At 61.5% G+C, this 27,306-nt stretch overlaps 1 protein-coding gene across 1 annotated transcript; it reads left to right on the top strand.

Moving 5' to 3' along the window:
• The first annotated feature begins 3,325 nt into the window (after positions 1 to 3,325).
• On the top strand, positions 3,326 to 26,355 carry SETD1B (SET domain containing 1B, histone lysine methyltransferase). Its single transcript, XM_070066156.1, has 16 exons — positions 3,326 to 3,499; positions 3,651 to 3,749; positions 4,350 to 4,620; positions 6,560 to 6,672; positions 7,483 to 8,712; positions 12,148 to 12,981; positions 13,916 to 14,177; positions 14,254 to 14,621; positions 14,710 to 14,809; positions 15,197 to 15,709; positions 16,632 to 17,894; positions 19,963 to 20,129; positions 21,571 to 21,702; positions 21,789 to 21,908; positions 21,986 to 22,123; positions 24,094 to 26,355. Exons 1-16 carry the CDS (start codon positions 3,326 to 3,328, stop codon positions 24,265 to 24,267), a joined length of 5,958 nt encoding a protein of 1,985 aa, XP_069922257.1. The 3' UTR covers positions 24,268 to 26,355.
• The last annotated feature ends 951 nt before the right edge of the window (positions 26,356 to 27,306 follow it).

Genomic DNA, 27,306 nt, shown 5'->3' with positions numbered 1-27,306 from the left:
CGCGGGGGACACCCCTTCCCGCCTCAGGAGCTGAGCGGTCTGCTGAGCCGTCCAAGCCCCCGCACTGCCCCACACTCCGGCTGCCAAAACACACAAGTCCGAAGCCGTGCTCCCCTCAGCTCCCAAACATTCGCAGCCCGTGGCCTGCTCGAAAAAAAAAAAAAAGGGATTTCCTCGAAGGGGGCAAAAGGCACTTTTTTTTTTTTTTTTTTTTTTTTACTTACCCGCTCAGCCCGGTGCCATGGAGTGTAGATCAAGCTGGGCGGTGATGGTTTTGGAGATGTTATTATAAAAATAATCTTATTTTTTGATTGTTTAGTTGGGAAAATTTGGGGTTTTGGTGTTGTCTTTTTGGTTGATGTTACCTTTTTGAAAGTTACACTCTCGGGGCATTTTCTGTCCTTCCACTTCTGCAAACTTTCCAGGGTTGGGTTGGCAAAAAGGCGGCTTCGCTGAGGGCTGTTTAGGGCTCTGGATATGGCAGTGGTGAAAACACACAGTCAAATCAAACAAAAGGCAAAAGCCACGCACCACCCTCCCAACCACCGCAGCAAATACCCCCGAGTTAACGCTGGTGTTTGGCTGGAACCAGCTAGGACTTGTTTTCCAGTTTTAATCTAGTTTCCTGTGACGGCTTTAGTCTCTCTACACAAAGACAAGGTCTTCCTCTCCCTCACCCACCCTCCAACAAGACGAGAAAAACAGAGCTGTTTTTCTTCAACTAGATCGATTTTCAAAGAAAGTGTACATTCCTGGGAAGAAAGCTGGCTAGCATGTATTGCTGTAAACATTTCCAGAAGCTTAAAGCTAAAAACCTTAGCTTTATAAAAGCAAAAATCGCCCAAAAGCATTTTTTCTTTAAACTGGCTTATATCAGACAAGAGAAACAAAGACATACATGCAGATGAAGGTCTGGAAAATCAGGACATCTCACCGACATGAACATGAAAACTGCACTGAGCAAGGGTACTTACAATGTAAAAGGATTTTAAAGACTTAAAAAGAGTAACAACTGCTCGCAATTGTTTGTTGCTGCCATTTCGCTAGTCCTAAAACTATACACTTAAAAACATTACCTTGTTAAAAAGAGAGAAGGAGTTAATAAGATGGCCAGGTTTAAGTGTTTAATAGAGGAAACTATATATATATAAAAATTTATTGTTCAGTCAAGAGAATACAGAATAAGACAGCCTCCAAGACCCCCACCCACCCACCCACCTACCCAAGAAAAAATAAAAAAGAGGAAAAAATTAAATATGTCGTTTACTTAAGGTTTTTTGGAATTCAAAACTGTTAACTGCTGACATTAATGGTGTGCTATGACCTAGTTATACAAGACAAAGATGGATTCCAAGTCATAAGGAAAAATCCAGATCTTTAAAGAAAAAAAAAAAGTCTTCTTCATTCTTCCAATTGTGAGTCCTTTAGCCTGTTGACAAATGTTAAACAACACAACTCAGGCGTCCTGAACTGGATGGTGGAGTCAAAGGAAGCACGTTCCCCACTTGCAACAAAGGAAAAACCCACTTGGCCATTTAATTCCATTGCAGAAAAATGGCTCCCCTCAGCTCTTGGCCTCTCCTTGCTGTCTGCTGACCGATGTTTGAGATCAGCGTCTAATAACTCAAGCCCTATAGAAGCCGCGCGCTGATTGGCTGCCGCGCCCCGCCGCCCCGCTCCAGCCAATTACCTACCCACGGCCAAATTACAAACCCCGAAAAGAGCCCCAACATGAGGCGCACCCCCAGCCAGCCCCGGCCCGGCGGCTGCGTCGCCTCGGCCGCCCGCGAGCGGCGGCAGAGGGGGCTGCGAGCGCGTCCGCGCCCAGCCCGGGAGCCGCCGAGTTGCACTCACAAAATGGAAGCCGCGCGCTGATTGGCCGCCGCCGCTCCCGGACCTTTAATAAAGAAAGGGGAAGGAAAAAGAGAAATGCAAAAAAGGGGGGACCGTGTCGGCCGCCGGCGGCTGCAGGCCGGCCGCTGGGAGGGGGCGGGGGACAGCATGTGTCCAGGACAATCGCTGGGCGCTCCCCTCCGAAAGTGCCAGCGGAGAACCAGGCTCCAGTGGCCCAGGTCCAGGCCGGGGGGCTGCTTCCTCCCAGCAGGGCGAGTGCTAACTCGGTTCCAACCCTCGCCGCTCCGGGGGGGAGGGGGTCGCGGGCCCGAGCAGGAAGCCGGAGCCGAGATCCCTCGATGGCAACTTGCCTCGAGTCGACGCCGGCCTCCCCCAGCCCGGCGTCCGCAACCACACAATCGCGCGCCCACCGCCGCCGCGCTCGCCACTTTGGAACACAGTTTTCGGAGGCTCCAGGGGCGCACGGCTCTGAGGGTCGCCCCCCGCCGCGGGAGGGAGAGCCCGCCGAGCCCCCCCCCGCCCCCGCCCGCCAAGCCCCCCAGATCAGTCCCAGCAGAATAAATAAATTAAAAGGCCTTCCCCCCGGGGAGGGGGAGGCAGTGTGGGAGCGCGCGAGTGAGGGGTGGGGGGCCGCTGAGGCCCGGGGCTTTGGCGGCGCAGCTGCCGCCGCCGGGAGAGCGCCTGGGGAAGCGGCGAGGAAGGCGAGGGGAGGAGGAGGAGGAGGAGGAGGAGGTGGAGGAGGAGGAGGAGGAGGAGGGTGAGCGCTCGGGTCGGGCTCCTTAGCGGTGTATTGTGGGATGTGCGGCTACTGGGAGCCGAGCCTCCGCCGCCAGCCGCCTCCCGGGCAGCAGCAGCAGCGGCAGCGGCAGCAGCGGCGGCGGCAGCAGCTCGGGGCCCCCGGTCCGGCCGCCCCGGCCTCGGCTCCCGCGGGGGACACCATGTACTGGCTGGCGGCGCAGGGAGGCCGGCGCCCGGCGGGGATGTAAGCGCGGCGCGGGGAGGGAGAGGCCGCGGGCGGCAGCAGCCGGGCGGCCCGAGCCCCCGGCCCGGCCCGGCCCGGCTCGGCCCCGGCCCCGGCCCCAGGCAGGCGGGCGTGCGGGCGGCGCCAGGCCTGCCGCGAGCCGCCCGCGCCCGCGCCGGACTGAGCGAGCGCCACGCCGGGCGGCCGGGCGGGCACCATGGGCCGGAGCCCGCGTCCTCCGGGCGCCCCGGGCCCCGCCAGCCCGCAGCGGGGCCGCCGGGGAGCCCCTCGCTGCCGCCCCGAGACGGTGGCCGAGCGGGCGGGCGCGTAATCCTCCCCCGGAAGGGCCATTCCCTCGCTCCGTTCTTGTTTCGGGGGCGCCGGCGCTTTCGGGGCGCGCTGGAAGTGGGGGCGGGGGCCGGCCGGCCGGGCCCCTGGGCGAGTGTGGACGCGGCGGCCGCGGCGGCGCGGACGACAACAACTCGCTGGTTTTCAGGTTGGGTTAACGGCATGGAGAACAGCTACCCCCCCCACCACCAGCACCAGCAGCCCCCGCCGCAGCCCGGCCCTTCGGGCGAGAGGAGGAACCACCATTGGAGAAGTTACAAGTTGATGATCGACCCGGCCCTCAAGAAGGGGCACCACAAACTGTACCGCTACGATGGGCAGCACTTCAGCCTGGCGGTGAGTAGCCGGCCCGGGGGCCCCCGCTGACCCCCGGCCAACTGTCAGCCGGGGTGTGACAAGCGCCAGGGGGCCGGGGTCCCGGGGTCAGGGGGCCCCCCCGGGCAGGGGGCGGCCCTCCTCCCATCCGGCCCCCCCTCGCTCCCCGCAGATGTCCAGCAACCGCCCGGTGGAGATCGTCGAGGATCCCCGGGTCGTCGGGATCTGGACCAAAAACAAGGAGCTGGAGCTGTCGGTGCCCAAATTCAAGGTGGGACCCCTCCCCCTCCGGCCCCCCGACTCCCGAGTTCGAAAATAACGCCAGCTGCGACCCAGCCCCGCCGGGCTCCGAGTTCCCGCCGTCCAGGGGCCCCGGGAAGTTGCGGCGGGGAGGGCGCCCCCCTCCCGGCCGCCGGGCACGGAGCTCCCGCTCGCTCGGGGCCGCGGCGCCGGGACGCCCGGCGGGGCTCCCGGTCCCCACCTGGCCCCGGCCTGCGCAGGAGCCCGGCCCGGGGCCCGCCCCCCTCGCCGGACCCGGGGCTTGGGGGAACGACTTCCTAGCCTCGGGGGTCGCCCCCGGCCGGGCCTCAGGGACTGGAGGCCAGAATGGGGGCTGGGGAGAGAGAAACTGTTTCTTTTTCTCCTTTCCTTCCGAACCCAGAGGACTTCCACGTTCCAAACGATTTAATCCTCCGCTTCCCGGGCCCGCCCGCGTGCATTTTTTTTTTTTTTCAAAAAAAATTTTGTATTAATTTTTTTTTTTTTTTTTTTTACCCTTCGTTGTTTTCAACTGTCGGGCGTTTGGGGAATGCTGTGTTTTCCCTTCGGTTTCAATGTTCTCCAAACTCCCTTCCCCCTCGGCACCTGCCAGATCGATGAGTTCTACGTGGGCCCGGTGCCTCCGAAGCAGGTGACATTTGCCAAGCTGAATGATAACATCCGAGAAAACTTCCTGAGGGACATGTGCAAGAAGTATGGAGAGGTGGAGGAGGTGGAGATTCTGTACAACCCCAAGACCAAGAAGCACCTGGGTATTGCTAAGGTGGTCTTCGCCACCGTCAGGGGGGCCAAGGAGGCGGTCCAGCACTTGCACAGCACTTCCGTCATGGGCAACATCATCCACGTGGAGCTGGACACCAAAGGTGAGTGCGCGCCCGGGAGGGGAGGGGCCACAGAGACCTGTCACTGCCCTCACTGCCACTCCTGTGCCTCTGGGGGTCCCCCCTGCAGCGTCTGGAGGCCTCCCCGCCTCAATCTTCTCTGGGATTCACCCCCCCACACAACTTATTTATTTGTTGGCCCCCTCCTGAGGGTAGAGTCACATGGAGCTAAAGCTGTTGTCTGTTGCTAGGAGACGAGCTATAATTTACCAAATGTGCTGGTGCTTGGCCACTGCACCCCTAGGGACCCCCCCCCAGGCTTCCCCACCACAGGCCCCCCTCACCAGGGCTCAGACAGTCCCCAGTGTTGCTGTCTGTGTGAGGGGAGGAGGCAGAGTTTGATGATGGGAGGGGGTGCTGAGGATGAGCCACTAGGACGCCCTCAAAGTCAGAAAGAGAGGGTTCCTCTGCTGAAACGTGAGGCCTCTGGGGCCCCGGCAGCCCCCCATTCCCCCTGCTGCCCCATCCCCCTGGAAGCGGGACCCAGCCTGTGCCCAGGGGGCCGGGGAGCTGTGAGCCAGTCAGGCTGCGTGGGGCTGTGCTGGGTGCTCTGCTCGGGGCTGACACTGTGTCTTCCCTCCTCGCTCTTAAAGAGACCGCGCACCTCCCCGCACCAGTCGATTGGCTTGGTGCACACTACTGAGCCAGCTTTGGGAGAGCCAGGCTGGGGAGACCACGCTCCCCGCCAGGGTCTGCAAGGCTCTTCTGGGAGGCTGGCTGGAGGGGTGGGCAGCCCTAGAGGGCATCCCCCAGGGTCGTCCTGAGGAAGCCCCCAACGTTATTACTATAAAAGAAGTGGCTGGCTGCTGTGGGACAAGCCTGCCCTGTGGGTGGACCCTGCTAGGTCCAGAGCCCACTGGTGCTCCCTGGGAACCCTTGGTGGGGAGGGGCTTGGGTGCAGCTGCCAGCGGGTTTGTCGGTGCAAGGTTTAGAAACAGGTGGGGCACACCAAACCCAAGGCAGGGAAAGGTAAACTTTTATTAGCTTTTGAGTATGAATGAGTGTTAGTGAGAGTCTAGGACCGTGCCAGGGGTGGAGAAGGGGCTGTCCGGTCCTGAGTAGGCGTGGTCTCGCACGCACTTGCACAGGGGCTCACAGACTCAGTCCATTCCGCAGTCCCTACCCCTCCTTCTCCCGGCGTCTCAACCTCTGGGGGAGGAGTGGGGCCCCTTTAAGTGTATGTACCCCTTTGGGTGACTGCAGTCTGAATGCACCCTGAAAACGGATGGTGGAGCCCCTCCCCTCTCAGAGGTCCTTGTACTGACAGCCAGCTCTCACCAAAGCGTCATTTCTGGGGAGGAGAACCCCGCCCCCCAGGGACTACCAGCTGAATAGTTTGTATTTCAAGAAGGAGCCCAGTAAACTGTAAAGTGTAGCTCCAGGAATGTGTCTCCTTTGCATATGCAGGCAGCTGTCTCTGAGGCTCTGTAAATACCCGTAACCTGGGCCCCCTCTCTATAAAGGCTCAGAGGGCCAGGCCCCAGGCACTTCACCAGAGTGTCCTGTGCTGTGCAGACTGCTGGTCACAGACTTCCCCTCTGTGTCCCCATGCTCCTCTGCTCCCTGCTGCGAACCTCTGGCTGTTAAAGGACAGGGAAACCGGACTGTTAGAGCCCCATGGCCCAGGTCGCGGGGCGGGGTGGGGGGGACTTCGTTCTGGACTTGGTGACGTCCCAGCCCTACGAGGCTCTCCATTCTAATTTTTAACGTCAGAAAAATGGAGTTTAGCAGCTTTCTTGAATAGACGGGGATCCTGAGCCAGGAGCCAAGGGGGCAGGATCTTGGCCGGGGTCACAGAGCTTCCTCAGGTCCCTGGGGTCTCCGACACAAGGGACTCCGGAGGATGCTGGACAGGTTGGAATCCCAATGGGCTGCCCCGTCCTGGAGCCCCACTGAGTCCCCCTCCTTTGCCTTTCCACAGGGGAGACCCGCATGCGGTTCTATGAACTGCTGGTCACGGGCCGGTACACCCCCCAGACCCTCCCCGTGGGCGAGCTGGACGCTGTCTCTCCCATCGTGACCGAGACCCTGCAGGTGGGTTTGGCCCGTCCCAGTGTGCTCCCCCCTCCCTCCCTCCACCTCGGGAAAGCCTCACCAACTCGGGGCACCTCACAGCTCTGGCTTTTGGAGGGCTACCCCACATCCTCAGCGGGGACTTCAAGTCCTGTCTTCCCACCTCCCCTGGGACTGCTGGTCCTGCTCCCTGTGGCTTCCAGAGCCCTCCCTCCCGCTGTCTGGAGCAGGCACTGCTGTGGGCAGAGCCCTTGTGTCTCAAGCCCTGTCCTGAGGAAGACTGCAGGCCCCTTCCAGGACACAGCTGACCCCTTCCCAGACCGCCGCCTCCCGGGACGTTCACCTGGCCACTCCGCGTGGGGAGCGTCTCGCCCTGGTGCCGGCCAGCTGGGGAGCTCTGCTCACCTGCGTGGGGCTCAGCTGACTTGTCCATCACACACCATTTAAACCTCAAACAGGGACATCAGGAAGCAGAGCAAAGCCCTGGGCCCCTGCTTACGGCCAAGACCGTAGTTCCTGGTCGCGCCCCTGCCTGGAAGGTCTTTGATTTCTTGAGGCAGATAGGAAATCCCCACTTATAGCAAAGGGTCAGGGTCTTCTCCCTTCTTGGCCTCCGGGATTAGCATTGACTTTCAAGTTCCCTGAGGGTAACTGGCCACTCCTGAGAGTAAAGTTAGGACCATCCCGACACTCTTCCTCCATCTCTGCCCTGTCCTGACCACATGCTGTGGTTCTAGAGCGCATTGCCTCTGAGCTTCCCAGTAGCCAGAGAGAGAAGTGAAAGCAGTCCTCTTTCCCCTAGCGAGCTCACCTCACTGTTTCTCCCTGTAGCTGTCAGACGCCCTGAAGCGCCTCAAGGATGGCAGCCTGTCTGTGGGCTGTGGTTCTGGCTCCTCCTCCGTGACCCCCACCAGCGGCGGGACACCCTTCTCCCAGGACACGGCTTACTCCAGCTGCCGCCTGGACACACCCAACTCCTACGGACAGGGCACCCCTCTCACACCGCGCCTAGGCACCCCCTTCTCGCAGGACTCCAGCTACTCCAGCCGCCAGCCCACACCCTCCTACCTCTTCAGCCAGGACCCCACAACGACTTTCAAGGCCCGGCGCCATGAGAGCAAGTTCACGGACGCCTACAACCGCCGCCATGAGCATCATTATGTGCACAATTCTGCAGCCACCGCGGTGGCCGGGACCACGGCCTCCTTCCGGGGCTCTTCCGACCTCCCTTTCGGGGCAGTGGGAAGCAGTGGGGGCAGCAGTGGCCCCCCCTTCAAGGCCCAGCCACAAGATTCGGCCACGTTTGCCCACACACCACCTCCTGCCCAAGCTGCTCCTGCTCCCGGATTCAAATCGGCGTTCTCTCCGTATCAGACCCCGGCGCCTCCCTTTCCTCCACCCCCCGAGGAGCCCACCGCCACAGCCACCTTTGGGACCCGTGACAGCGGAGAGTTCCGGAGGGCTCCTGTGCCCCCACCCCTGCCACCCTCGGAGCCCCCCGCCAAGGAGAAGCCAGGCACGCCACCCGGCCCCCCACCCCCTGACACCAACAGCATGGAGCTGGGCGGCCGGCCCACCTTTGGCTGGAGTCCTGAGCCCTGTGACAGCCCCGGCACCCCCACGCTGGAGTCGTCCCCCGCAGGCCCCGAGAAGCCGCACGACAGCCTGGACTCGCGCATCGAGATGTTGCTGAAGGAGCAGCGCACCAAGCTGCCCTTCCTGCGGGAGCAGGACTCGGACACGGAGCTGCAGATGGAGGGCAGCCCCATCTCCTCCTCCTCTTCCCAGCTCTCGCCGCTGGCCCCCTTTGGCACCAACTCCCAGCCCGGCTTCCGGGGCCCCACCCCACCCTCCTCGCGCCCCTCCAGCACCGGCCTGGAGGACATCAGTCCCACACCACTGCCTGACTCTGACGATGATGACGAGCTGGACCTGGGCCTGGGGCCACGGCCCCCACCTGAGCCGGGCCCCCCGGACCCTGCTGGTCGCCTGGGCCAGACGGCTGAGGTGGCCTTGGACCTGGCAGGAGACAGGACCCCAACTTCAGAGAAGATGGATGAGGTACCCCCTTGTCTGTCCGTTTGTCCGCAGTTGTTCTGTCCGTTTTCTGTCCACCATGTTTAGGGTGAGGGTCTGAAGCAGCAGGGCTGGGGAAGCCAGCGTGACAGGCGGACGGAGGGAGGGAAAGGAAGATGGACAGAGCTCGGAGGGCTGTGCCCAAGCAGCTGCTTTGGCTCTGAGCTCCCTAACAGCCCTGGGGAGAAGCAAGGCGTGGTCTAGTCTTGTGGCTCTCCTTGTTGGGTCAGGGGACTTAGGACTTTTCCTCGGGATAAACCCCCCTCGAGCTGCTCTGGTGGGTATGGGCTGCGGTGAGAGTTATGGAATCCCCCCTTCTCTGTGGGAATTTCAACCATGGGGGCATCAGGGCTGGTCTCAATGCTCAGGTACATGGGGCCAGAGAGACCGGCCAGGGGGCTATGCTGGGCCAGGCCTGGTGCCCTCTGCAGAAATGGAAAACCAGGCAGGGAGGGCCCTGAGGTGCCCCTTCTCCTCCTGGCTGCGGCAGTGGGGGAGCGAAGGGCTGGCTTGCAGGGGGCCGTCCTGTCCACCCCCAGCCCCTTTCCGGTGCTGCCCTCCTCCAGCCTCGGGAGGTCCCCTTGGGGAGGCTTAAGTCGCCTTGCTTGGCCTCTGCCCCTCCTCCTCCTGGTCCATGACAGGCCCTGCCGACACCTGCTCTGGAGCCCCTGGACCCTGCCGGCAGGAGCAGCCAGGGGGCTTGGTGCCTCTGTGGGTGGAGGGGGGGCTCCCTTCTTCCTGAGCCTTTGACTGGGCCATGTGGCCGCCTCAGGGAGGAACAGAGAGGAACTTGGCCTGCCCGGGAGGGTGCCACAGGTGGCTGGGCTACAGGGGGCCTCCAGGCACTTCTGGGGAAGTGGTCCAGGCAGGGGGAGCTGACAGGTGTGCAAAGGGTGGGGCTGCCGACCCTGTCCCCTTCCCTCTCGGCCGCCTGGGGTTGGGACCTTTACCATGAGCAGCTGGTCCAGTGCTGAGAAGCCCAGCGCTGCCAGTAGCCGCTGGAGGGAAAGGGAGAACGAGGGAGGCCCTTGACAGCCTGTGTCTGGGAGCTTCAGGACTCAGAGCAAGGGAGACCTCCAGCCTGGCCACGGGAGCCCCCTGCTGGCGGCCAGGAGAGCAGCACCTGGACTCCCTGCTCGCTAGGGCTGAGCGTGGGAGCGCGCGGTACCCACAGAGGTAGCCCAGGTTGAGGTCGGAGCAGGGGCGCAACGCAGGACGGACCAGTGATGGGAAGGGGGCCAGTGCCTTCTTCACAGAGGCCACGGGTTAGCAGCGCAGACTTCCAGCTCTGCCACTTAGCTGGTTGTGTGACCTTGGGGAAGGCACTTTCCTTGAGTCTCAGTTTCATCATCTGTGAAATGGGCCAGTGAGTGCAGCTGTCTCACAGTCTCGCAGTAGGTGCTGTGCTTTCCTGGAAGCTCCAGGCGTCGCCGGACCTTTCAGAGCTCTGCTCTGGCCTACGGTTCTCACCCCAGCGGCCCGAGGGGCGGGGCGGGCCCTGGGCTGGCCCAGGGCTGCGGCTCCCTGTGATTGGCTGGCATCAGCGGCCTGGGTTAACCCTCTGTGTGCTGCGTCCTGCCTCACTTGGTGCTGTCCAGGACTGGGGCGTTCTTTCTGAGTTTTGGGCCCATTGTGCCTGTCCCTGCTTCCTATATCCGGGGGACCCTGAGAGGGAGAGCCTGTAATGTGTGCGTGTGTGTGTGTGTGTGTGCGTGTGTGCGCAGGCGTGTAGCGCAGACCTAATAAAACCCGGAGTTCCCTGCTGCAGCTACAGGCTTAATGTGCCTCCTCTCCCCAGCCCAGTCTCCCTTTGAGGCCCTGGCCTTGCAGCCTGCAGAACTGCCCCTGAACCTCCACTCACACGAGCTGACTCCGTGCCAGGGGCATCTGTCCATCCAGGGCAGGGTATGAGCGCTCGAGGGTCTGGGGGTGGCACAGCCCCCCAGACCGCCCCTGGCTGCACCTTGCCCAGGAGGAGCCTGCCCCCAGTTCCGAGGTCAGGGGCCCTTGCCCATTTTAGGCGTGAGGTCATCCTGGGCCCTCCTTCTCTGGACTCTAACAGCAGCCCGTCACTGGGCAGGGGTCCTGGGTGTGAGTCTCAGTCCTATTTAAAGTTATATGTTTTATTTGACGGGCAGAGAGAGAGATCCTCCATCTGTTGACTCACTGCCCGAATGCCCTCTGTGTCCAGGATTGGGCCAGGTCAAAGCAAGTGGCAGGGACCCAAGTGCCTGCTGCCTCTCAGGGTGCACATTAGCAAGAAGCTGGGTCAGAAGGGGGCACAGGCCTTGAACCAGGCACTCCTGTGTGGGAAGTGGGTGTCCCAAGCCATGGCTTAGCCACTGTGCCACACTTCCCCTCGGCCCTGCATCTTTTTTTTTTTTTTTTTTTAACATTATTTATTTATTTGAGAGGCAGAGTTACAGAGAGGGAAGACAGAGAACCATCTTCCATCTGCTGGTTCAGTCTCCAAATTGTTGGCAATGGCCAGAGCTGGGCCAGTCCCAAGCCAAGAGCCAGTAGCTTCTTCCCGGTCTGCCGTGTGGGTAGCCGGGGCTGGAGCACTTGGGCCATCCTCCGCTGCTTTCCCAGGCGCATTAACAGGGAGATGGGTTGGAAGAGGAGCAGCCGGGACTTGAACTGGCAACCCATATGGGGTGCTGGGCTGCAGACAGAGGCTGTACCCACTAAGCCACAGTGCCAGCCCCCTCGGCCTGTGTCTCACCTGTCAGGAGGGATGGTAGAGCACGCCACCTTGTGAGGCTCCTGCGCAGACAGTAAACTGTGTGCAGCTCTGAGCCACTCAGCACCCACACTCAGCGCCCCCCCAGCAGAGCAGGTGAACAGAACAACAGTGGAAACTAAAAACCCACCTGCTGCCTGTGCACTGGAGGTGTTGTCGGGGCGGCAGGGCCTGACGGGGAGCCGCTGCCTGGCGCCCTGTCTTGCTGGCTGAGTTAACTCTCCCTGTCCCAGCATCCTTACTGGTATGAAGGAAGGTCACAGACCGACCGCAGGGTGCTTGTGACGACTGAGCCCCAGTGGGGAGGTGGTGGGCAGGCTTGGGGGGAGGCAGCCTGGGGAGTGCGACTGGTGGTCTTCTCCAAACGCCAGTGGAAACAGAACCCCCCTCCCGGGGCCCACCCTCCCTCTCCCTGCTTTCCCACTATCCTCTGCCTCTTCCTTGTGGGGAGCAAGGCTCTCCCGGTCACCTCTGACCCTGGCACCTGCACCCAGCGCGCACAAGGTGCTGAGCCAGTGTTTGTTGACCGAGTGAATGGCTGTGTGCATGCTCAGGGAACGCGAGCAGGTACCATGCTGCCCGCGGTGAGGCTCGAAGGCCTGGAGGGACTTGGCGGGGGTCCGGCCTGGGAAGCCAGGCGGCCGCCCCCAGCCACCCATTCTCTGCTCTCTCTTCAGGGCCAGCAGTCCTCCGGCGAGGACATGGAAATCTCTGATGACGAGATGCCCTCGGCCCCCATCACCAGCGCCGACTGCCCCAAGCCCATGGTGGTGACCCCAGCGGCTGCGGCGGTGGCGGCCCCCTCGGTGCTGGCCGCGAGCCTGCCGCTGCCCCCGCCGCCCGGCTTCCCGCCGCTGCCGCCGCCGCCGCCACCGCCGCCGCCCCCCCAGCCCGGCTTCCCCATGCCGCCGCCCCTGCCGCCGCCGCCGCCGCCGCCGCCCCCGACGCACCCGGCGGTGACCGTGCCCGTGCCGCCGCCCCCGCTGCCCGCGCCGCCGGGGGTGCCGCCGCCGCCCATCCTGCCGCCGCTGCCGCCCTTCCCGCCGGCGCTGTTCCCGGTGGTGCAGGTGGACATGAGCCACGTGCTGGGCGGCCAGTGGGGCGGCATGCCCATGTCTTTCCAGATGCAGACGCAGATGCTGAGCCGCCTGATGACCGGCCAGGGCGCCTGCCCCTACCCGCCCTTCATGGCGGCCGCCGCCGCCGCCGCCTCAGCCGGCCTGCAGTTCGTGAACCTGCCGCCCTACCGCGGCCCATTCGCGCTGGGCGGCGCGGGCCCCGGCCGCGGCCAGCCCTGGCCGCCGCTGCCCAAGTTTGACCCGTCCGTGCCGCCGCCCGGCTACGTGCCGCGCCAGGAGGACCCGCACAAGGCCACGGTGGACGGCGTGCTGCTCGTGGTGCTCAAGGAGCTCAAGGCCATCATGAAGCGAGACCTGAACCGCAAGATGGTGGAGGTCGTGGCCTTCCGGGCCTTCGACGAGTGGTGGGGCAAGAAGGAGCGCCTGGCCAAGGTGGGTTCACAGCGCCCCCTGCCGGGAGCTCGAGGGGAGCGCCGGGCGGCAGCCACGCCCACCCAGAGGGACCCTGGCCTGGCTGTCTCTGCGGTGCGGCCCACCCTTCCCCTTTGTGGGTGCGGGGGCCCAAGCACTTGGGCCATCTTCTGCCTTCCCAGGCATATTAGTAGGGAGCCGGATAGGAAGTGGAGCAGCCGGGACTCAATAGGTGGCATATGGGATGCCTGTGTCACAGGCAGCAGTTTAACCTGCTGTGCCACAGAGCTGCCCCCAGTCGCCTGTGTCCCTCTATCTAGAGGTGGCCATGGTTATCAGTTTTGCTTTGGGAAATGCAGCCCAGGTAATCGGCACCTGTCAGAGCCTGTGTGTCGTCCGTGTAGCAGGCCGGTAACATCAGAATGAACGGTCTGACACTGCTGACACATGCCTGTCACTCAGCCCGGTCCTGCCGCCCTCCTGGACCAGAAACGGCAGTCGCTAACTAGCAGCTGCTCTGTCAGGCACCCGGGGAAGAGGAGCTGGAGGGCTTGAGGGGCAGAGCTCATCCTACGGCTGCTCCGGCGCCCGCCCACAGTGCCCCGCGAAGGCTCAGAGATGCCCATTTCCTGTGCGTTGGACCGAAGTAGGATAGAGTCAGAGACTAGGAAGCATCCGTGTGAATTCTGTGACACTGGTGTTCCGGCAGTGCCCATGTGGACTCACAGTGTAGTTCTTGTGGATTCCAGTCTCCTAAGTGGGGTGACTTTAGTGGCCCCATTTTGCAGGTGAGGAAATAGAGGGTCTGTGAGACCAAGCAGAGCTCCTGGGCCAGGGCACAAGGCGCGGGCCAGGTGTATGCGGTCCCCTGTGGCTCCCGGTGCTGCTCAGGGAGGACCTCTGGAAGGCTTGGCGGTGGCACTGTGACCCTGGTGACTGTCCCCCTCTCTCACAGGCCTCACTGACCCCTGTGAAGTCGGGCGAGCACAAGGACGAAGACCGGCGGAAGCCCAGGGACCGAGTGGCCTCGTGCCTGCTGGAGTCGTGGGGCAAGGGCGAGGGCCTGGGCTGTGAGGGCCTGGGCCTGGGCATTGGACTGCGCGGGGCCATCCGCCTGCCCTCCTTCAAGGTCAAAAGGAAGGAGCCTCCAGAGGCAGCCTCGTCTGGGGACCAGAAGCGGCTCCGGCCTTCGACCTCTGTGGATGAGGAGGACGAAGGTGCGTGTCCCGCCCCATCCTGCGGGGCGCCGGGGCCCCTGCCCCCAGCCCAGTCCTGATGTTCCTTTCCCCACAGAATCTGAGCGGGAGCGAGACCGGGACATGGCCGACGCCCCATGCGAGCTCACCAAGCGGGACCCCAAGGGCGTGGGTGTGCGGCGGCGGCCGGCGCGGCCACTGGAGCTGGACAGTGGCGGGGAGGAGGACGAGAAGGAGTCCTTGTCGGTGTCTTCGTCCTCGTCGGCATCCTCCTCCTCGGGGTCCTCGACCACCTCACCCTCGTCCTCGGCCTCTGACAAGGAGGAGCAGCGGGACAGCACCGAGGAGGAGGAGGAGGAGGAGGAGGAAGCAGAAGCGGAGGAGGAGGAGGAAGAGGAGGAGGAGGAGGAAGGCGGCCCCAGGAGCCAGATTTCTTCTTCCTCAACCTCATCCACGTCAGACAAGGTACGACTTGGCCACGAGGCCGGGGGTTGGGCCAGGGCAGGGGAGCTGGCCCCGGGCTCACGACTCCCCACCCTGCCCCATCGCCCAGGACGACGATGACAGTGAGGACCGGGATGAGTCTGAGAATGACGATGAGGACACAGCCCTGTCGGAAGCCAGCGAGAAGGACGAAGGGGACTCTGATGGAGGTGAGCGGGGCCCAGGCGCCAGGGGCCGCTGTGCAGGGGCAGAGCCAGTGCCACGGTCAGAAATCCCGTGTGGGCAAAGCTGGTCCTGCCACCTTGTTAAAACACACAAGCTACTGATGGCTGCACTCCTGTGAACTATCCAGAGTGTGTAGGTGGCTCAGGCTGGAGGGTCGCAGGGCCAGCTAAGGGGACGGTGGGTTCCTACCGAACCTCGGGGACCACGCTGGACCCGGACACGGGTGAGAAAGAGCCATTAGTTTGCTGTCTGAGTTGACCTCACACACGCCTCTCAGGATGTGCTCCGTCCAGGCGTCCCTGGTTCGAGGATTTGGGGAGCGTGGGGTCAGGGCCCGGCAGTCACGGCTCCGCCTCTGTGTCCCCATCCAGAGGAGACCGTGAGCGTCGCCACGTCCAAGGCCGAGGCTGAGTCCTCCAGTGAGAGCTCCGGGTCTTCTGAGTTTGAGTCAAGCTCCGAGTCTTCATCCTCATCCTCAGAAGATGAAGAAGAGGAGGAGGCGGAGGAGGAGGAAGAGGCGGAGGCGGAGGTGGAGGAGGCGGAGGCGGAGGAGGCGGCAGGGCCAGAGGAGAGCTTGGCTCCCCCAGGTGCTGACAGCTTTGAGGAGGCTGGCGAGGAGGAATCTCTGGCCCCGGGGGCTCCCGCCGTGGAGTCGCTGGGCACAGAAGAGGAGGTGGACATTGAGGCGGACGATGAAGCCCCCGAGGAGCCCGCCCCCACGCCGGAGGAGCCCCTCTTGCCTGTGGGCACAGAGGAGCTGACGGACTGCAAGGAGCCCCCGGAGGAGCCGGGGCTGAACCAGGAAGGGCCCATGATACTGTCTCCAGAGCCCCAGGCGGTGGAGACAGAGGCCCGGCCGCCGTCGTCCCCCGAGCTCCCGCCAGGTAAGCCCTGTAGCCTTTGCGAGTGCAGCTTTCATTGCTGGTGTGTTCCTCAGGCCAGGATTTCCCGGTGTAGACCTGGGACCCTTGGCCCCATGAGATGTTCCTGAAAGAAGGGACATAGGCATGGTGGGCAGGAGAGCGGAGGCATGGGCGAGGCATCCTGGGTGGAGCTGCAGGTGCTGCCCAGGAGGGCTTTGCCATGCAGGAGCTGCTGGCTACTGTGTTGCCGCTGAGCAGGACATGTAGCCAGCACCCCTGACCAGGCCTCTGGATATCGCTACTTAGTTGCGGTTAGCACCTACCTAGAGTAAATCCCATGGGAGAGAAGACAGTAAGGTGTTTTGTCTATTTAGCTGTGGGCTACACTGCAGGTCTTTGAATAGGAATTTGATACCAAGGCTGTGTTGGCCCCCAGTCGTGTTTTAGGCACTCACCATACAACAGTGGACCAAACAGAAATGTCTGCCCCGTGGAGCACACATTGTGGGTAGGATGAGAGGTGACAGAAAAAGTTAGAATGTGTTCTGTCGGCAAGGCAGGTAAATACTGGGGGCAAGACATCAACGGCCCTGGCAAGTGCTACGGGGAAAAAGACAGTGAGTTCTCTGCCCATCTCAAAGCAAATTATCTCGGACCACAGAAGCATCACGGTGAGGACAGCCGGTGTGAAAGGCTAGCAGCCATGTCTCCTGCACCTTTGATGTGCAGCAGCACGCAGAAGCACCTACTGTGCGCGCCGGGCTGGGTGCTGAGCAGTCCTTGAGCGGCTTAGCTGGAAGGCAGCCCCTGTGCTCGCAGACCCCGGTGGGCTCAGGGGCTGTGAGCTGGGCAGCTGGCAAGCACATAGTGGGGCAGCCACAGTCGGCCCTGGAGAGATGTTTGAATCAGAGTCATGGTCTGCTCTCCGCCCTTCCTTCTGCAGAGGAGAACCTGGAAGTGGAGCCTGCACCCTCTCCAGCGCTCTCCTTGCCTCTGCAGCCACCGTTGCCACCCCCCCGGCCACCCCGGCCACCCAGTCCACCACCGGAGCCTGAGACCCCAGACCCTCCACACCCACCCGCCCCCTTGGAGCCTCTGCCCGAGGACCAGCCCCCGCGTACTCCAGGCCTCTGTGGCAGCCTGGCCAAGTCACAGAGCACAGAGACAGTGCCGGCCACACCAGGCGGGGAGCCCCCGCTGTCAGGGGGCAGCAGCGGCCTGTCCCTGAGCTCCCCGCAGGTGCCCGGCAGCCCCTTCTCTTACCCATCCCAGTCGCCGAGCTTGGGCAGCGGGAGCCTCCCACGGACACCTGGCCGGGACTTCAGCTTCACACCCACCTTCCCTGAGCCCGGCGGGCCCTTGCTCCTGCCAGTCTGCCCGCTCCCAACTGGCCGGCGCGATGAACGCTCTGGCCCCCTGGCCTCCCCGGTGATCCTGGATACAGGCCTACCCCTCCCTCTGCCCCTGCCCCTGCCCCTGCCCCTGGCATTGCCTGTGCCTGTCCTGCGGGCCCAGGCTCGGGCTCCAGCCCAGTTGCCACCCCTGCTGCCTGCTCCCCTGGCTCCTTGCCCTTCCCCCATGAAAAGGAAGCCGGGCCGGCCCCGGCGGTCCCCACCGTCCATGCTGTCCTTGGACGGGCCCTTGGTCCGGCCACCAGCAGGGCCCACCCTGGGAAGGGACCTCTTGCTCCTGCCAGGCCAGCCACAGACCCCTGTCTTCCCCAGCACCCACGACCCCCGGGCTGTGACCTTGGACTTCCGGAACACGGGGATCCCGGCCCCACCCCCGCCCCTCCCGCCCCAACCTCCCCCACCCCCGCCTCCACCACCCATTGAGCCCACCAAGCTGCCCTTCAAGGAGCTAGACAACCAGTGGCCCTCCGAGGCCATCCCGCCAGGTCCCCGTGGGCGCGACGAGGTTCCTGAGGAGTACATGGAGCTGGCCAAGGCCCGGGGGCCATGGCGCCGGCCTCCCAAGAAGCGCCACGAAGACCTGGTGGCTGCGTCCGCCTCACCCGAGCTCTCGCCACCCCAGCCCCTCTTCCGGCCTCGCTCCGAGTTTGAGGAGATGACCATCCTATATGACATCTGGAACGGTGGCATCGACGAAGAGGACATCCGCTTCCTGTGTGTCACCTACGAGCGGCTGCTACAGCAGGACAGCGGCATGGACTGGCTCAATGACACACTCTGGGTTTACCACCCCTATATCCTGCTGGACGTTGTGGTCCATGCCGCTGGCGTGCAGAACACAGCCCCCTGGGCCCAATGTCCCTGTCTAGCTTCCAAGTCACCTACCCAAGTGTGTGTAGGGCACAGTGCAGGCTCTGAGCTGAATCACTTTTATTTATCTATTTTTTTATAAATATGTATTTATTTATTTGAAAGGCAGATTTACAGAGAGGCATAGGCAGAGAGAGGTTTTCCATCTGCTGGTTTACTCCCTAAATGGCTGCAATGGCTAGAGCTGAGCCAATCCGAATCTAAGAACCAAGGGCTTCCTCTAGGTCCCCCATGAGGGTGCAGGAGCCCAAGGACCTGGTCCATCCTCCACTGCCTTCCCGGGCCACAGCAGAGAGCTGGATCAGAAGCAGAGCCCACATGGGATGCCGGCACTGCAGGCGGTGGCTTTACCTGCTGTGCCTCAGTGCTAACCCCTGAATCACTTTTAACCAGTCCCTCTGTGCCAAACCCTCTCACCCCAGGGGTGGCAGGTCCCAGGCCTGAACATAACAGTGGGATTATGTGACATAACCACAGGGCAGGATGAGTGCACACATGTTCTGGCCCAAGAAAAAGGATTTATTTATTTAATTTGAAAGTGTGTTGGAGAGAAGACAAGACAGAACCATCCTCTGATCTACTCCCCAAATAGCCCCAGTGGCTGGGACTGGGCCAGGCCAGAGTCAGGAGGCTGTAACTCCATCCATGTCTCCCACATGGGTAACGGGGTCCCTAGCACGTGGACTCTTCCACTGCCCTCCCAGGCATGTTAGCAAGGAGCTGGATAGCACAGCTGATCAGCCAGGGCTTGAACGTGTGTTCCAGTGGGGGGTACCAGCTTTGCAGGCAGCAGCTTAACCTGTTGTGCTACAACGCCAGTATCTTTGTTTTGGTTTTAAAGATTTATTTATTTGAGAAGTAGAGTTACAAATGGGGGGAGAGAGAGAGTGAGAGAGCTTCTAGCCACTGGTTCAGTCCCCAAATGGTTGCAATGGCCAGAGCTGGGCTGCCGTGAAACCGGGAGCCAGGAGTTCTTCCCAGTCCCCCATGTGAGTGCAGGGACCCAAGGACTTGGGCCATCGTCCACTGCTTTCCCAGGCCATAGCAGGGAATTGGATAGGAAATGGACCGGCCGAGACATGAACTGGCAAACGTATGGGATGCCAGCATTGCAGGCGGTGGATTTACCCATAATACCCCAATGTTGGCCCCTGTTTTGCTTTGTTTTGTAGACAAGCAGAGAGAGGCAGAGGTCTCCTGTCTAGTGGTTACTCCCTAAATGCCAGCAATAGCCAGAGCTGGTCCAGACCAAAACCTGGAGCTGGAAACTCAATTCTGTCTTCCATGTGAATGGCAGGGACCCAACCTCTTGAGCCATCACTGCTGCCTCTGGCAGGAGGGGAGCCAGGACTGGAACCCAGGCGCCCTGATACAGGATGTGGGTCCAAGCAGTGTCAGCTACTGCACCAAATGCCCAGCCCTCGTCCCCTGATTGGATCCTCCCAGTAGTCTAATGAGGTAGGGGTATTATTTCTCCTGTTTTACATGTGAAGAAACAGGTTCAGGGAGGTTAAGTGTCCTGCCTAAAGCCACGCCACTGCAAAGTGGCAGAGCTGAGGTTTGAGCCCAGACAAATCTGGCCCTAGAATCTGCTCCTCACCAGAGCTGTGCTGGTGGCCAGTGTGGCCCGGGGCTGGCGCTGTTGTCCCTGTTGTGGGACACTAGCTTATCAAGCCCTTCCCCTGCCAGGACGTGTACTGGGTGCCCTAAGCATGTTTAGTCCCTCAGGCCTCATTGTCACCTCGTTTCAGAGAAGGGAAACTGAGGCATGTAGTGGCAAAAGAACACAATCCCTAAGGCTGTACAGCTAAGTCCTGACTCCAGTCTCAGCCGGCTCCAGCGGCCACATGAGGAAGGTGTAGAGGTGATGGGTACAGCTGGTCTCATCCCCGGATGCTGATCCAAGGCTGGGGGAGGGCGGGGGGACAGGCATCGCGAGGGGCCGGGAGAAGTTCTCTGAGAATGTCCATGTGGCCCTTGACCCACACCCACCCACCAGCCTCTCTTCAGCTAAGAAAAAGAAACGGGACGATGGCATCCGTGAGCACGTGACGGGCTGTGCCCGCAGCGAGGGCTTCTACACCATCGACAAGAAAGACAAGCTCAGATACCTCAACAGCAGCCGTGCCAGCACCGACGAGCCCCCTGCCGACACCCAGGTACTGCTGCCGGGTGCGGGGCGGGGGGGCACTTGGGGCTCGTAGGGGAGAGGGGAGGCCGGCAGGGCCTGAGAGCCCAGTCGAGAAGCAGTCTCGGTCCCACGGGCACTGGGGAGCCCGTGAGAGGCTTCTGGCAGCAGGGCGAGCAGACTTGTGTCTCCGGCAGGTGCAGCCCCTGCTGTGTGCTGGGCATCATTTGGGGCTGCAGTGAACAAGACGCCCCTCCCTGTCCTGGGTCTGGGGTTCTCCTGGAGGGAGGAGCTGGTAGTTCCTCGTGGAGGGGATGCTGTGGAGAGATCAGGAGAGGGGCTAGGGATGGGTGAGTCACAGGGTGGGGGAGGGTGTCACGTTGGAGCCAGGCTTGGATGAAGCCAGGGAAGGCGCCTGTGGGTGGGGGACTTTTAGACAACAGAGAAGTAGATAAGCCCTTGCTAAAAGGATGGCACGAGAGAGGGCTCACTGAATGCAGTCGGCCACACACAGAGGAACAGCACGTGCAAGGCCACGAGGCGGGGAGGAGAAAGGGTCCTGAGAGCCAGGGTGGTGAGCTTAGATTTGTATCCGGTGCATGGTGGCCGAGGGAGGGTTTGCAGACAAGATGTGCAGGTGACGTGGTTCAGTCTGGGTTTTAAAGCTTGCACCGGCTGCTTTGTCAAACTGACTGTGGGCGTCCAGACGGGGAGACCGCCTGAGGGTCATTGTGGTTTCCAGGTCAGACACGAGGGTGGGACGGACGGGAGAGTCCAGGAGGTTGCATGTGAAAGACTCAGAAAGTTGCAAGGGCGGGGCTGGGGCTGGAAGCCAAGCGCCAAGACCTCCCCGTGGCACGGCGTGGGATGGGAGTGTGGGGTATCAGATGTGGAGGTCTGGCAGGTGCACAGTTGGGCATCAGGGTGCAGTGGGGCTTGGGTGGGGGATTTCCTTCTGGGACCTGTCAACACCGTCAGGATGGAGTCGAGCTCACCGGGAGAGCTTCGGGGTGGACGGATCCTTCTGGGACCTGTCAACACCGTCAGGATGGAGTCGAGCTCACCGGGAGAGCTTCGGGGTGGACGGATGCTGGACAGGGGCGGAGACTGAGAGATGGGACACGAGGGTTTCGAGGAAGGAGTTTGAGGGGACAGCAGGGCCTTGGGAGATGCCTGCCAGCTTTCAGAACAGCTCAGATGAGGGAAAGACAGCAGAAGTTGGGTGGGGGGGGACTGCCAAGGTAGGGGGAGCTGAGGATGCTTCGATGTTGACGGGAAGGAGCAGGCAAAGAAGTGACAGCGAGGGACAGATGGGTGTGGAAAAGCCCAGGGCGAGAAGCCTGGGGAGTCGGAGACAGCAGAGACCCGGAGCTTCGGTGGGGTTGTCGGGTGCGAAAGGGCCAGCGGCACAGCCCCGCTGAGCGCCCAGGACCCAGGTCTGAGTCTGAGCGGCGGTGGCTGTGCACTCCCAGGGCATGAGCATCCCCGCACAGCCCCACGCCTCCACGCGGGCCGGCTCGGAGCGGCGTTCGGAGCAGCGCCGCCTGCTGTCCTCCTTCACTGGCAGCTGCGACAGTGACCTGCTCAAGTTCAACCAGCTCAAGGTGAGACGGGGCGCTGCCCGCGGCAGCCGTGGCAGGGCCGGGGGCCTGGGGGGCAGGGCTCACTCTTCCTTACCTGCCTCCCTCAGTTCCGGAAGAAAAAGCTCAAATTCTGCAAGAGCCACATTCACGACTGGGGCCTGTTCGCCATGGAGCCCATCGCGGCCGACGAGATGGTCATCGAGTACGTGGGCCAGAACATCCGCCAGGTAGGTGCGGCCTGGCACGGTGGGCACCTGGGTGGACGCAGGCCGCGGGGCACTGCCTGACGCCCCGTCGCTGGCAGGTGATCGCGGACATGCGGGAGAAGCGCTATGAGGATGAGGGCATCGGCAGCAGCTACATGTTCCGGGTGGACCACGACACCATCATCGACGCCACCAAGTGCGGCAACTTTGCGCGCTTCATTAACCACAGCTGCAATGTGAGTACCGGCCAGGGCCAGCGCTGCCCCCGCCTCTGTGAGGAGGACCCGGGAGCCCCCGGCAGGGGAGCCGGCTTGGCCTCCTTCCCAAGTGCAGGTCATGTTCATGGGGAGGTAGGGATGTGAGGCCCTGTGCGAGGAGCCTTGTTCAACTCCGAGCTTCTGTCTTCTCATCTGTAAAATGGGCACAGTGAGGCTTTTGTTGCTGTGTGAAGCACTAATGGTGCTCAGGAAATGTTGCTTCAGCCGTGGGCTCCCCCCAGTGCCTCCTTGGGCGGGGCTTGGAGAGAGCTCAGGCTCTCGGCACAGCCTCCCCCGGGGACTCCCTGCAGTGGGCTCCATGTCTCTGTGTTGTCCACTGAGGAAGACTGGCCACACATAGGATCGAGCCCTTGAAATGTGGCCAGTACAACTGAGGGACTGAGTCTTGAGTGAATTGAAGCTTAGATTAAATTTTTTTAAAAGATTATTTGACAGAGTTACAGAGAGAGAGAGGGAGAGACAGAGAGGTCTTGCCTCCGCTGGTTCACTCCCCAAATGGGTGCAATGGCCCAAGCTGGGCCGATCCGAAGCCAGGAGCCAAGAGCTTCTTCTGGGTTTCCCACATGGGTGCAGGGCCGTCTCCACTGCCTTCCCAGGCCATTAGCAGGGAGCTGGATTGGAAGAGGAGCAGCCGGGGCACAAACCGGTGCCCATACGGGATGCCAGTGCCGCAGGCAGAGGCTTAGCCTACTACGCCCCAGTGCTGGCCCTGAACCAGGTGGTGCAGGGCTGGAGAGGAGGGGGCGCTGCCCGCGGGATTCCTGTGCTGAGGGAGACCCGGCGCCACAGGCAGCTGGTGCCAGCAGAGGAGCCCTGACTCGGGCCAGGCTTCGGCATCCTTGCTGTAGGACAGTTACCATCACTGCGCCTCAGTTTCCCCATCGGTGAAGCAGAGGCAATGGCAGCCGTCCCGTCAGAGGTTGTGGAGTTCCGCGTGAAGGTCCTTGGTGTGTGCTCACACGGCCAGCCCCGTACGCGTCCTCGCTCTCACAGCTGTGACTTGGTCATTGTGCCTTAGGGACCAGAAGAGACTCTTCCTGGGAGTCTGTGAGATCTGAGAGACAAAGAGTGGGAAGTGGGGCAGGTGTTCTGGTCGGGGAGTGGTATGTTCAAAGGCCTGGGGGCAGGGCTGGAGCAGCTGTTTGAGGGGCAGCATGTGGAGGTGGTGGGTATGAAGTTAGGGGCTGAGAAGACGAGGCAGGCAGGTTGGATGGGGCCAGGGTGCTGACAACATTGGAAGGCTTGGAGCCGTAGGGTGGCTCTCGGGAGAGCTTCCCCTGGCTGCTGGGCTAGGAGTGGGGCTGCTGCCATCCAGGGGAGCAATGATGGGGGCCCCGTAGACGGACTCAAGAGTTCCCTTAGAAGCTCGAACGTCCCAGACACGGTGGGGCTGGAGCTGGCACTGCAGGAGGAGGGGAGGTGGCTGCTCAAGGGCCCAGGCGCCCGGTGTGGCCTCTGGCCCAAGCAGGAGCGGGTCACAAATTCAGGTTCGAGCTTCTTGAGTCAACGCCACCTCCCAGAGCAGCTGAAGGCAGGTGCCAAGCGGGTTCCTGGAGTCATGGGTCTGGGACAGGAGCCACATTGCTCCGGGTCAGAATTTTTGACTTTGTGGCCCAGGTCATGTCTGCAGCAGCTGCCTAACTGCGGCGGGAACAGCGGCAGCCACAGGTGACACGCAGGGAACGGGTGAAAGGGGGTGGCTGTGTGCCAATAAAACTTTGTTCAGAAAATCAGGCAGCTGGGGGCATGGCTGGTAGCACCCTTGTCTCAAGCTCAGAAGAGAGGGCCTGGCTGGCAATACAAATTGCAGAGTCACCTGCAGTAGGAAGGGAAAGGGGGACCCTGTGGCCGGAAGTCAGGCCCCGAGCAGAGGTGCGGTTGGGTCGGGGGGGGCTGGGGCTCACCCTCCTCCTCCTCTCCTGCCGCAGCCCAACTGCTACGCCAAGGTGATCACGGTGGAGTCGCAGAAGAAGATCGTCATCTACTCGAAGCAACACATCAGCGTCAACGAGGAGATCACCTACGATTACAAGTTCCCTATCGAGGACGTCAAGATCCCCTGCCTGTGCGGCTCTGAGAACTGCAGGGGGACCCTCAACTAGCCCCGCCCGGCGCCCACATGTCGGCCGGGGCCGGCCCCAGCTCCCGCCTCATTTCAGGTGCTGTCCCTCTCCCCCTGTGGCCCCGCCAGGGCCCGGCGCCCCAACACTACCCCAGGACACCCCCCGCAGCTCCAGCCTCTCCGCGGGAAAGGGCTTCTCTGTCCGTCAGCCCACGTCTCTTCGTTTCCAGAATTGCTCCTCTGAGGATCGTCCTTGGCCATGAACTTCTGTCTCTGTGTCTGACTCCCACACCCAGTCCCTCCTCTCCGGCTTTCTCCATCTTTTTTCTGTCTGTACCCTCGGCTCCTTCCCGTGAATGCTGCTACGTTGTTTTTGTCTTCTCTTTATTTTCGTCCTCGTCGTAAGAAAAGACATTTTAACCGTTGAAATGTGAAGGCAGAATCAGAGCGGGGCCTCGGTTCCACGACTGAGGTGCTGGCCAGGTGCTGCGGGCAGGGGCCGCCAGCGGCTGTGACCTCAGAACACTACGTACCTGCCAGGCCCCCTCTGCCCGCCACGCAGCGAGGAGCCCCCCAGCCTTCTCCACCCACTCCCCAGTCTCTTCCCCGAGCTGCTGGAGGAGCCATCCAGTCCCAGGCAGGAGTGCGCCGTGGGCTCCCTGCTCCCCACCCCCCAACCTTGGGTTCAATGTTTACTTTTTCATTCGGATGCCAGCAGCGAGGGAGCCCCCGGGGACCCCAGACTGGGTGTGGGGGCTGGGAGGGGCTGGTGAGCTGCCCGTGCCCGCCCCACCACTGCAGCGTGGCGCGTTCGCGTGGAGAAGCTCCACGCCCCCCGCCCAGCGTCGACCCTGCCAGGCCAAAGCATATTTATTTGCTGAGTGAGCAGCTTATTCCTCCCAGAGAAAGCAGAATCTTGGAGAGAAGATTTGAAAACTCAGATCCAAGTCTTTGACAGTTTTTTCCCTTTTGACCCCTTCCATCCTCTTCAGGGTTTATATCCATGGATTTTTGTTTCTTATGCGTGTGTAAAATCCAGACGAAGGGGGACACGATGGGTTTGGCAGTTCAGCAGCAGCCCCTGTACATAGACTGCCGCGAAGGACTCCGGGGCACGTTGTTTCTTGTGGAAACAGATGGGGGGCTTAGGCCTCACTGCTTCGTACTTCCGGGAAAAACCACGACAGGCGCACGAGCGCGAGCCCCCCCGGCCCCGGCGAGCAGCGCAGGCGTGTACATAGTCTCTGGAACGTGACTGGTGACCGGCGGCTCCAGGACGAGAGGCCCCGCGGCGCGGCTCCCACCCGTGGACAGACGCGAGGCCTCTGCTATCTCAGCTTGTGTCAAGCTTGTATCATGTAAATTCTGTACAAAGAATTGTTATTTTTCTCTCTTTTTTTTTGTCGTTGGTGGTTTTGTTTTTTTGTTTTTGTTTTTTTTTCCAGTTCACCCCAGACCCTCTCGGGTTGGAGACCGAGCCCGCCGGTTTCAAGGCGAGGAAGTCGGTGGCATTAGGATGCGACAGGGTGTGGGGTCCCTGGGCACCACGGCAACCTTCTCTTCCACGTGCGGTTCTTTGCCTTGTTGTGCAACTGAGGAAATATTTATTTTTCACACAAGGAAATGTGTAGTTGGCAGAGACTTCATTCTCACCCCTCCCCTCCCCCCAGGAAAGAAAGAAGTGGGGGGAGGTGAGGAAACCAGGGGAGGGGCTGGCCTCGCCCCACCACACTGGGGCCACTGTTAACTTCCCCAAGGGCCAGGGGCTGGGCCCCCTCCCCGGAACCCCGCCCCTACCCTGGAATGGTTTGCAATAATCTAGAAGAGTGTTGGCTCATTTTTCTTTCAACTCCTTTGTTTGCATTGAACAAATCTCTGCTTTTGAAGGTTAGGGGTTTCTGCTGTGCCCCCCGCTCTCTGCGAAGAAGAGAAGAGATGAAATCTAGGGGTGTTCGTGTGTACACTCTGTCACCTGTATGTAACTTGTTTTGAAGAGAAGTGTTTCCGTTGTGGGTGTGTGTTGCTGTAAATATTTGTTCATATTTTTGTGAATTCAATACTATGTACCATTGTATTATAGTAACTTTTATAAAGCAAACCATAAATACACTGACTTTTCTTACAGATACGCCATCTCTCTCGCTCTCCTCTCTCTGCCTGTCCTCCTCGTTCTCTCTCTCTGCGGGGAGCACTCCCCGGCCAGGCTCTGCGCAGCAGTGTGTGGCGTGGTCCACTGGGTGGGTTCTGTGAAGTGGGCCACATCACGGTCAGACGGCCTTCCATAGCCTAAAACTTTAAGGTGTCACCGCCTGCCCTTGAGATCCGATCAAGCATTCTGTGGCCATCATCAGAAGAACCCACAAAGAGTGTGTGCTCAAAACACCTGACACCCACAGGGCCAGGGTGACAGGTCCTGTGCCTGTGGCACTCCAGAGGTGCTGGGCGGAGAGGGCAGGGGCACTGTCCAGGGAGTCTCAGAAGGAGACTCCAAGACTGCAGACAGCACCCGGACTGGGAAGACCCCGCGCCTCCCTTCTCACTAAAGAGATGCCAATGACAGAGGGACACCATTTCCCCATCAAGGCGGCAAATGCGAGTTTGGAAATAGCCAGTGTTGGCCGGGCCGGCAGACAGGGCGTGCCATTAGCAGGAGCCCACTTTGCTGCGGGCTGCGGGAGCCCTGCGATGGGGACCATGGGGACAGAAGATGCTCATACCCTTGGCCCAAATATTCTGTCAAGAACCAAGCCTGACGGACACAGGACTGTCGCAGCGTGCTCTGGCGATGGTGACGTGAAGCCGGGGTGCGCTTCACTGGGGTGGGCTGGCGGGAGGGAAGGGAGATCTCCCCTAACTCACTCATTTGCCCAGTACCACCCAAGCACCCACCGTGTGCCAGTCTCGCAGGCCCTGGGGAAGCATCCTGAGCTGAATGGCTTGAAGAATGGAGGTGGGAAGAAGAGAGAGCTAAGAGAAGGGGTGTCCATTGTGGGGGCAGGTGTGGGGGGTCGGCTGCAGTGGTGGGGAAGAGGCCGTCCAGGAGAGGGAACAGGGAGGGCAAAGGCCTGCAGGCAGGAGC

The sequence above is a fragment of the Oryctolagus cuniculus genome, chromosome 21 (assembly GCF_964237555.1).
Source record: "Oryctolagus cuniculus chromosome 21, mOryCun1.1, whole genome shotgun sequence".
Classification (NCBI taxonomy): Eukaryota; Metazoa; Chordata; class Mammalia; order Lagomorpha; family Leporidae; genus Oryctolagus; species Oryctolagus cuniculus.
The sequence above is the reverse complement of the archived record's forward strand: the minus strand, read 5'-3'. Positions and strand labels throughout refer to the sequence as shown.

Excerpts from the sequence above, each read along its gene's own strand:
- SETD1B (XM_070066156.1), top strand. The coding sequence starts at position 3,326 with ATGGAGAACAGCTACCCCCCCCACCACCAGCACCAGCAGCCCCCGCCG. Across the intron at positions 15,710-16,631 it reads GTCCCCCGAGCTCCCGCCAG|AGGAGAACCTGGAAGTGGAG; the intron begins GTAAGCCCTGTA and ends TTCCTTCTGCAG. Across the intron at positions 22,124-24,093 it reads TCATTAACCACAGCTGCAAT|CCCAACTGCTACGCCAAGGT; the intron begins GTGAGTACCGGC and ends CTCCTGCCGCAG.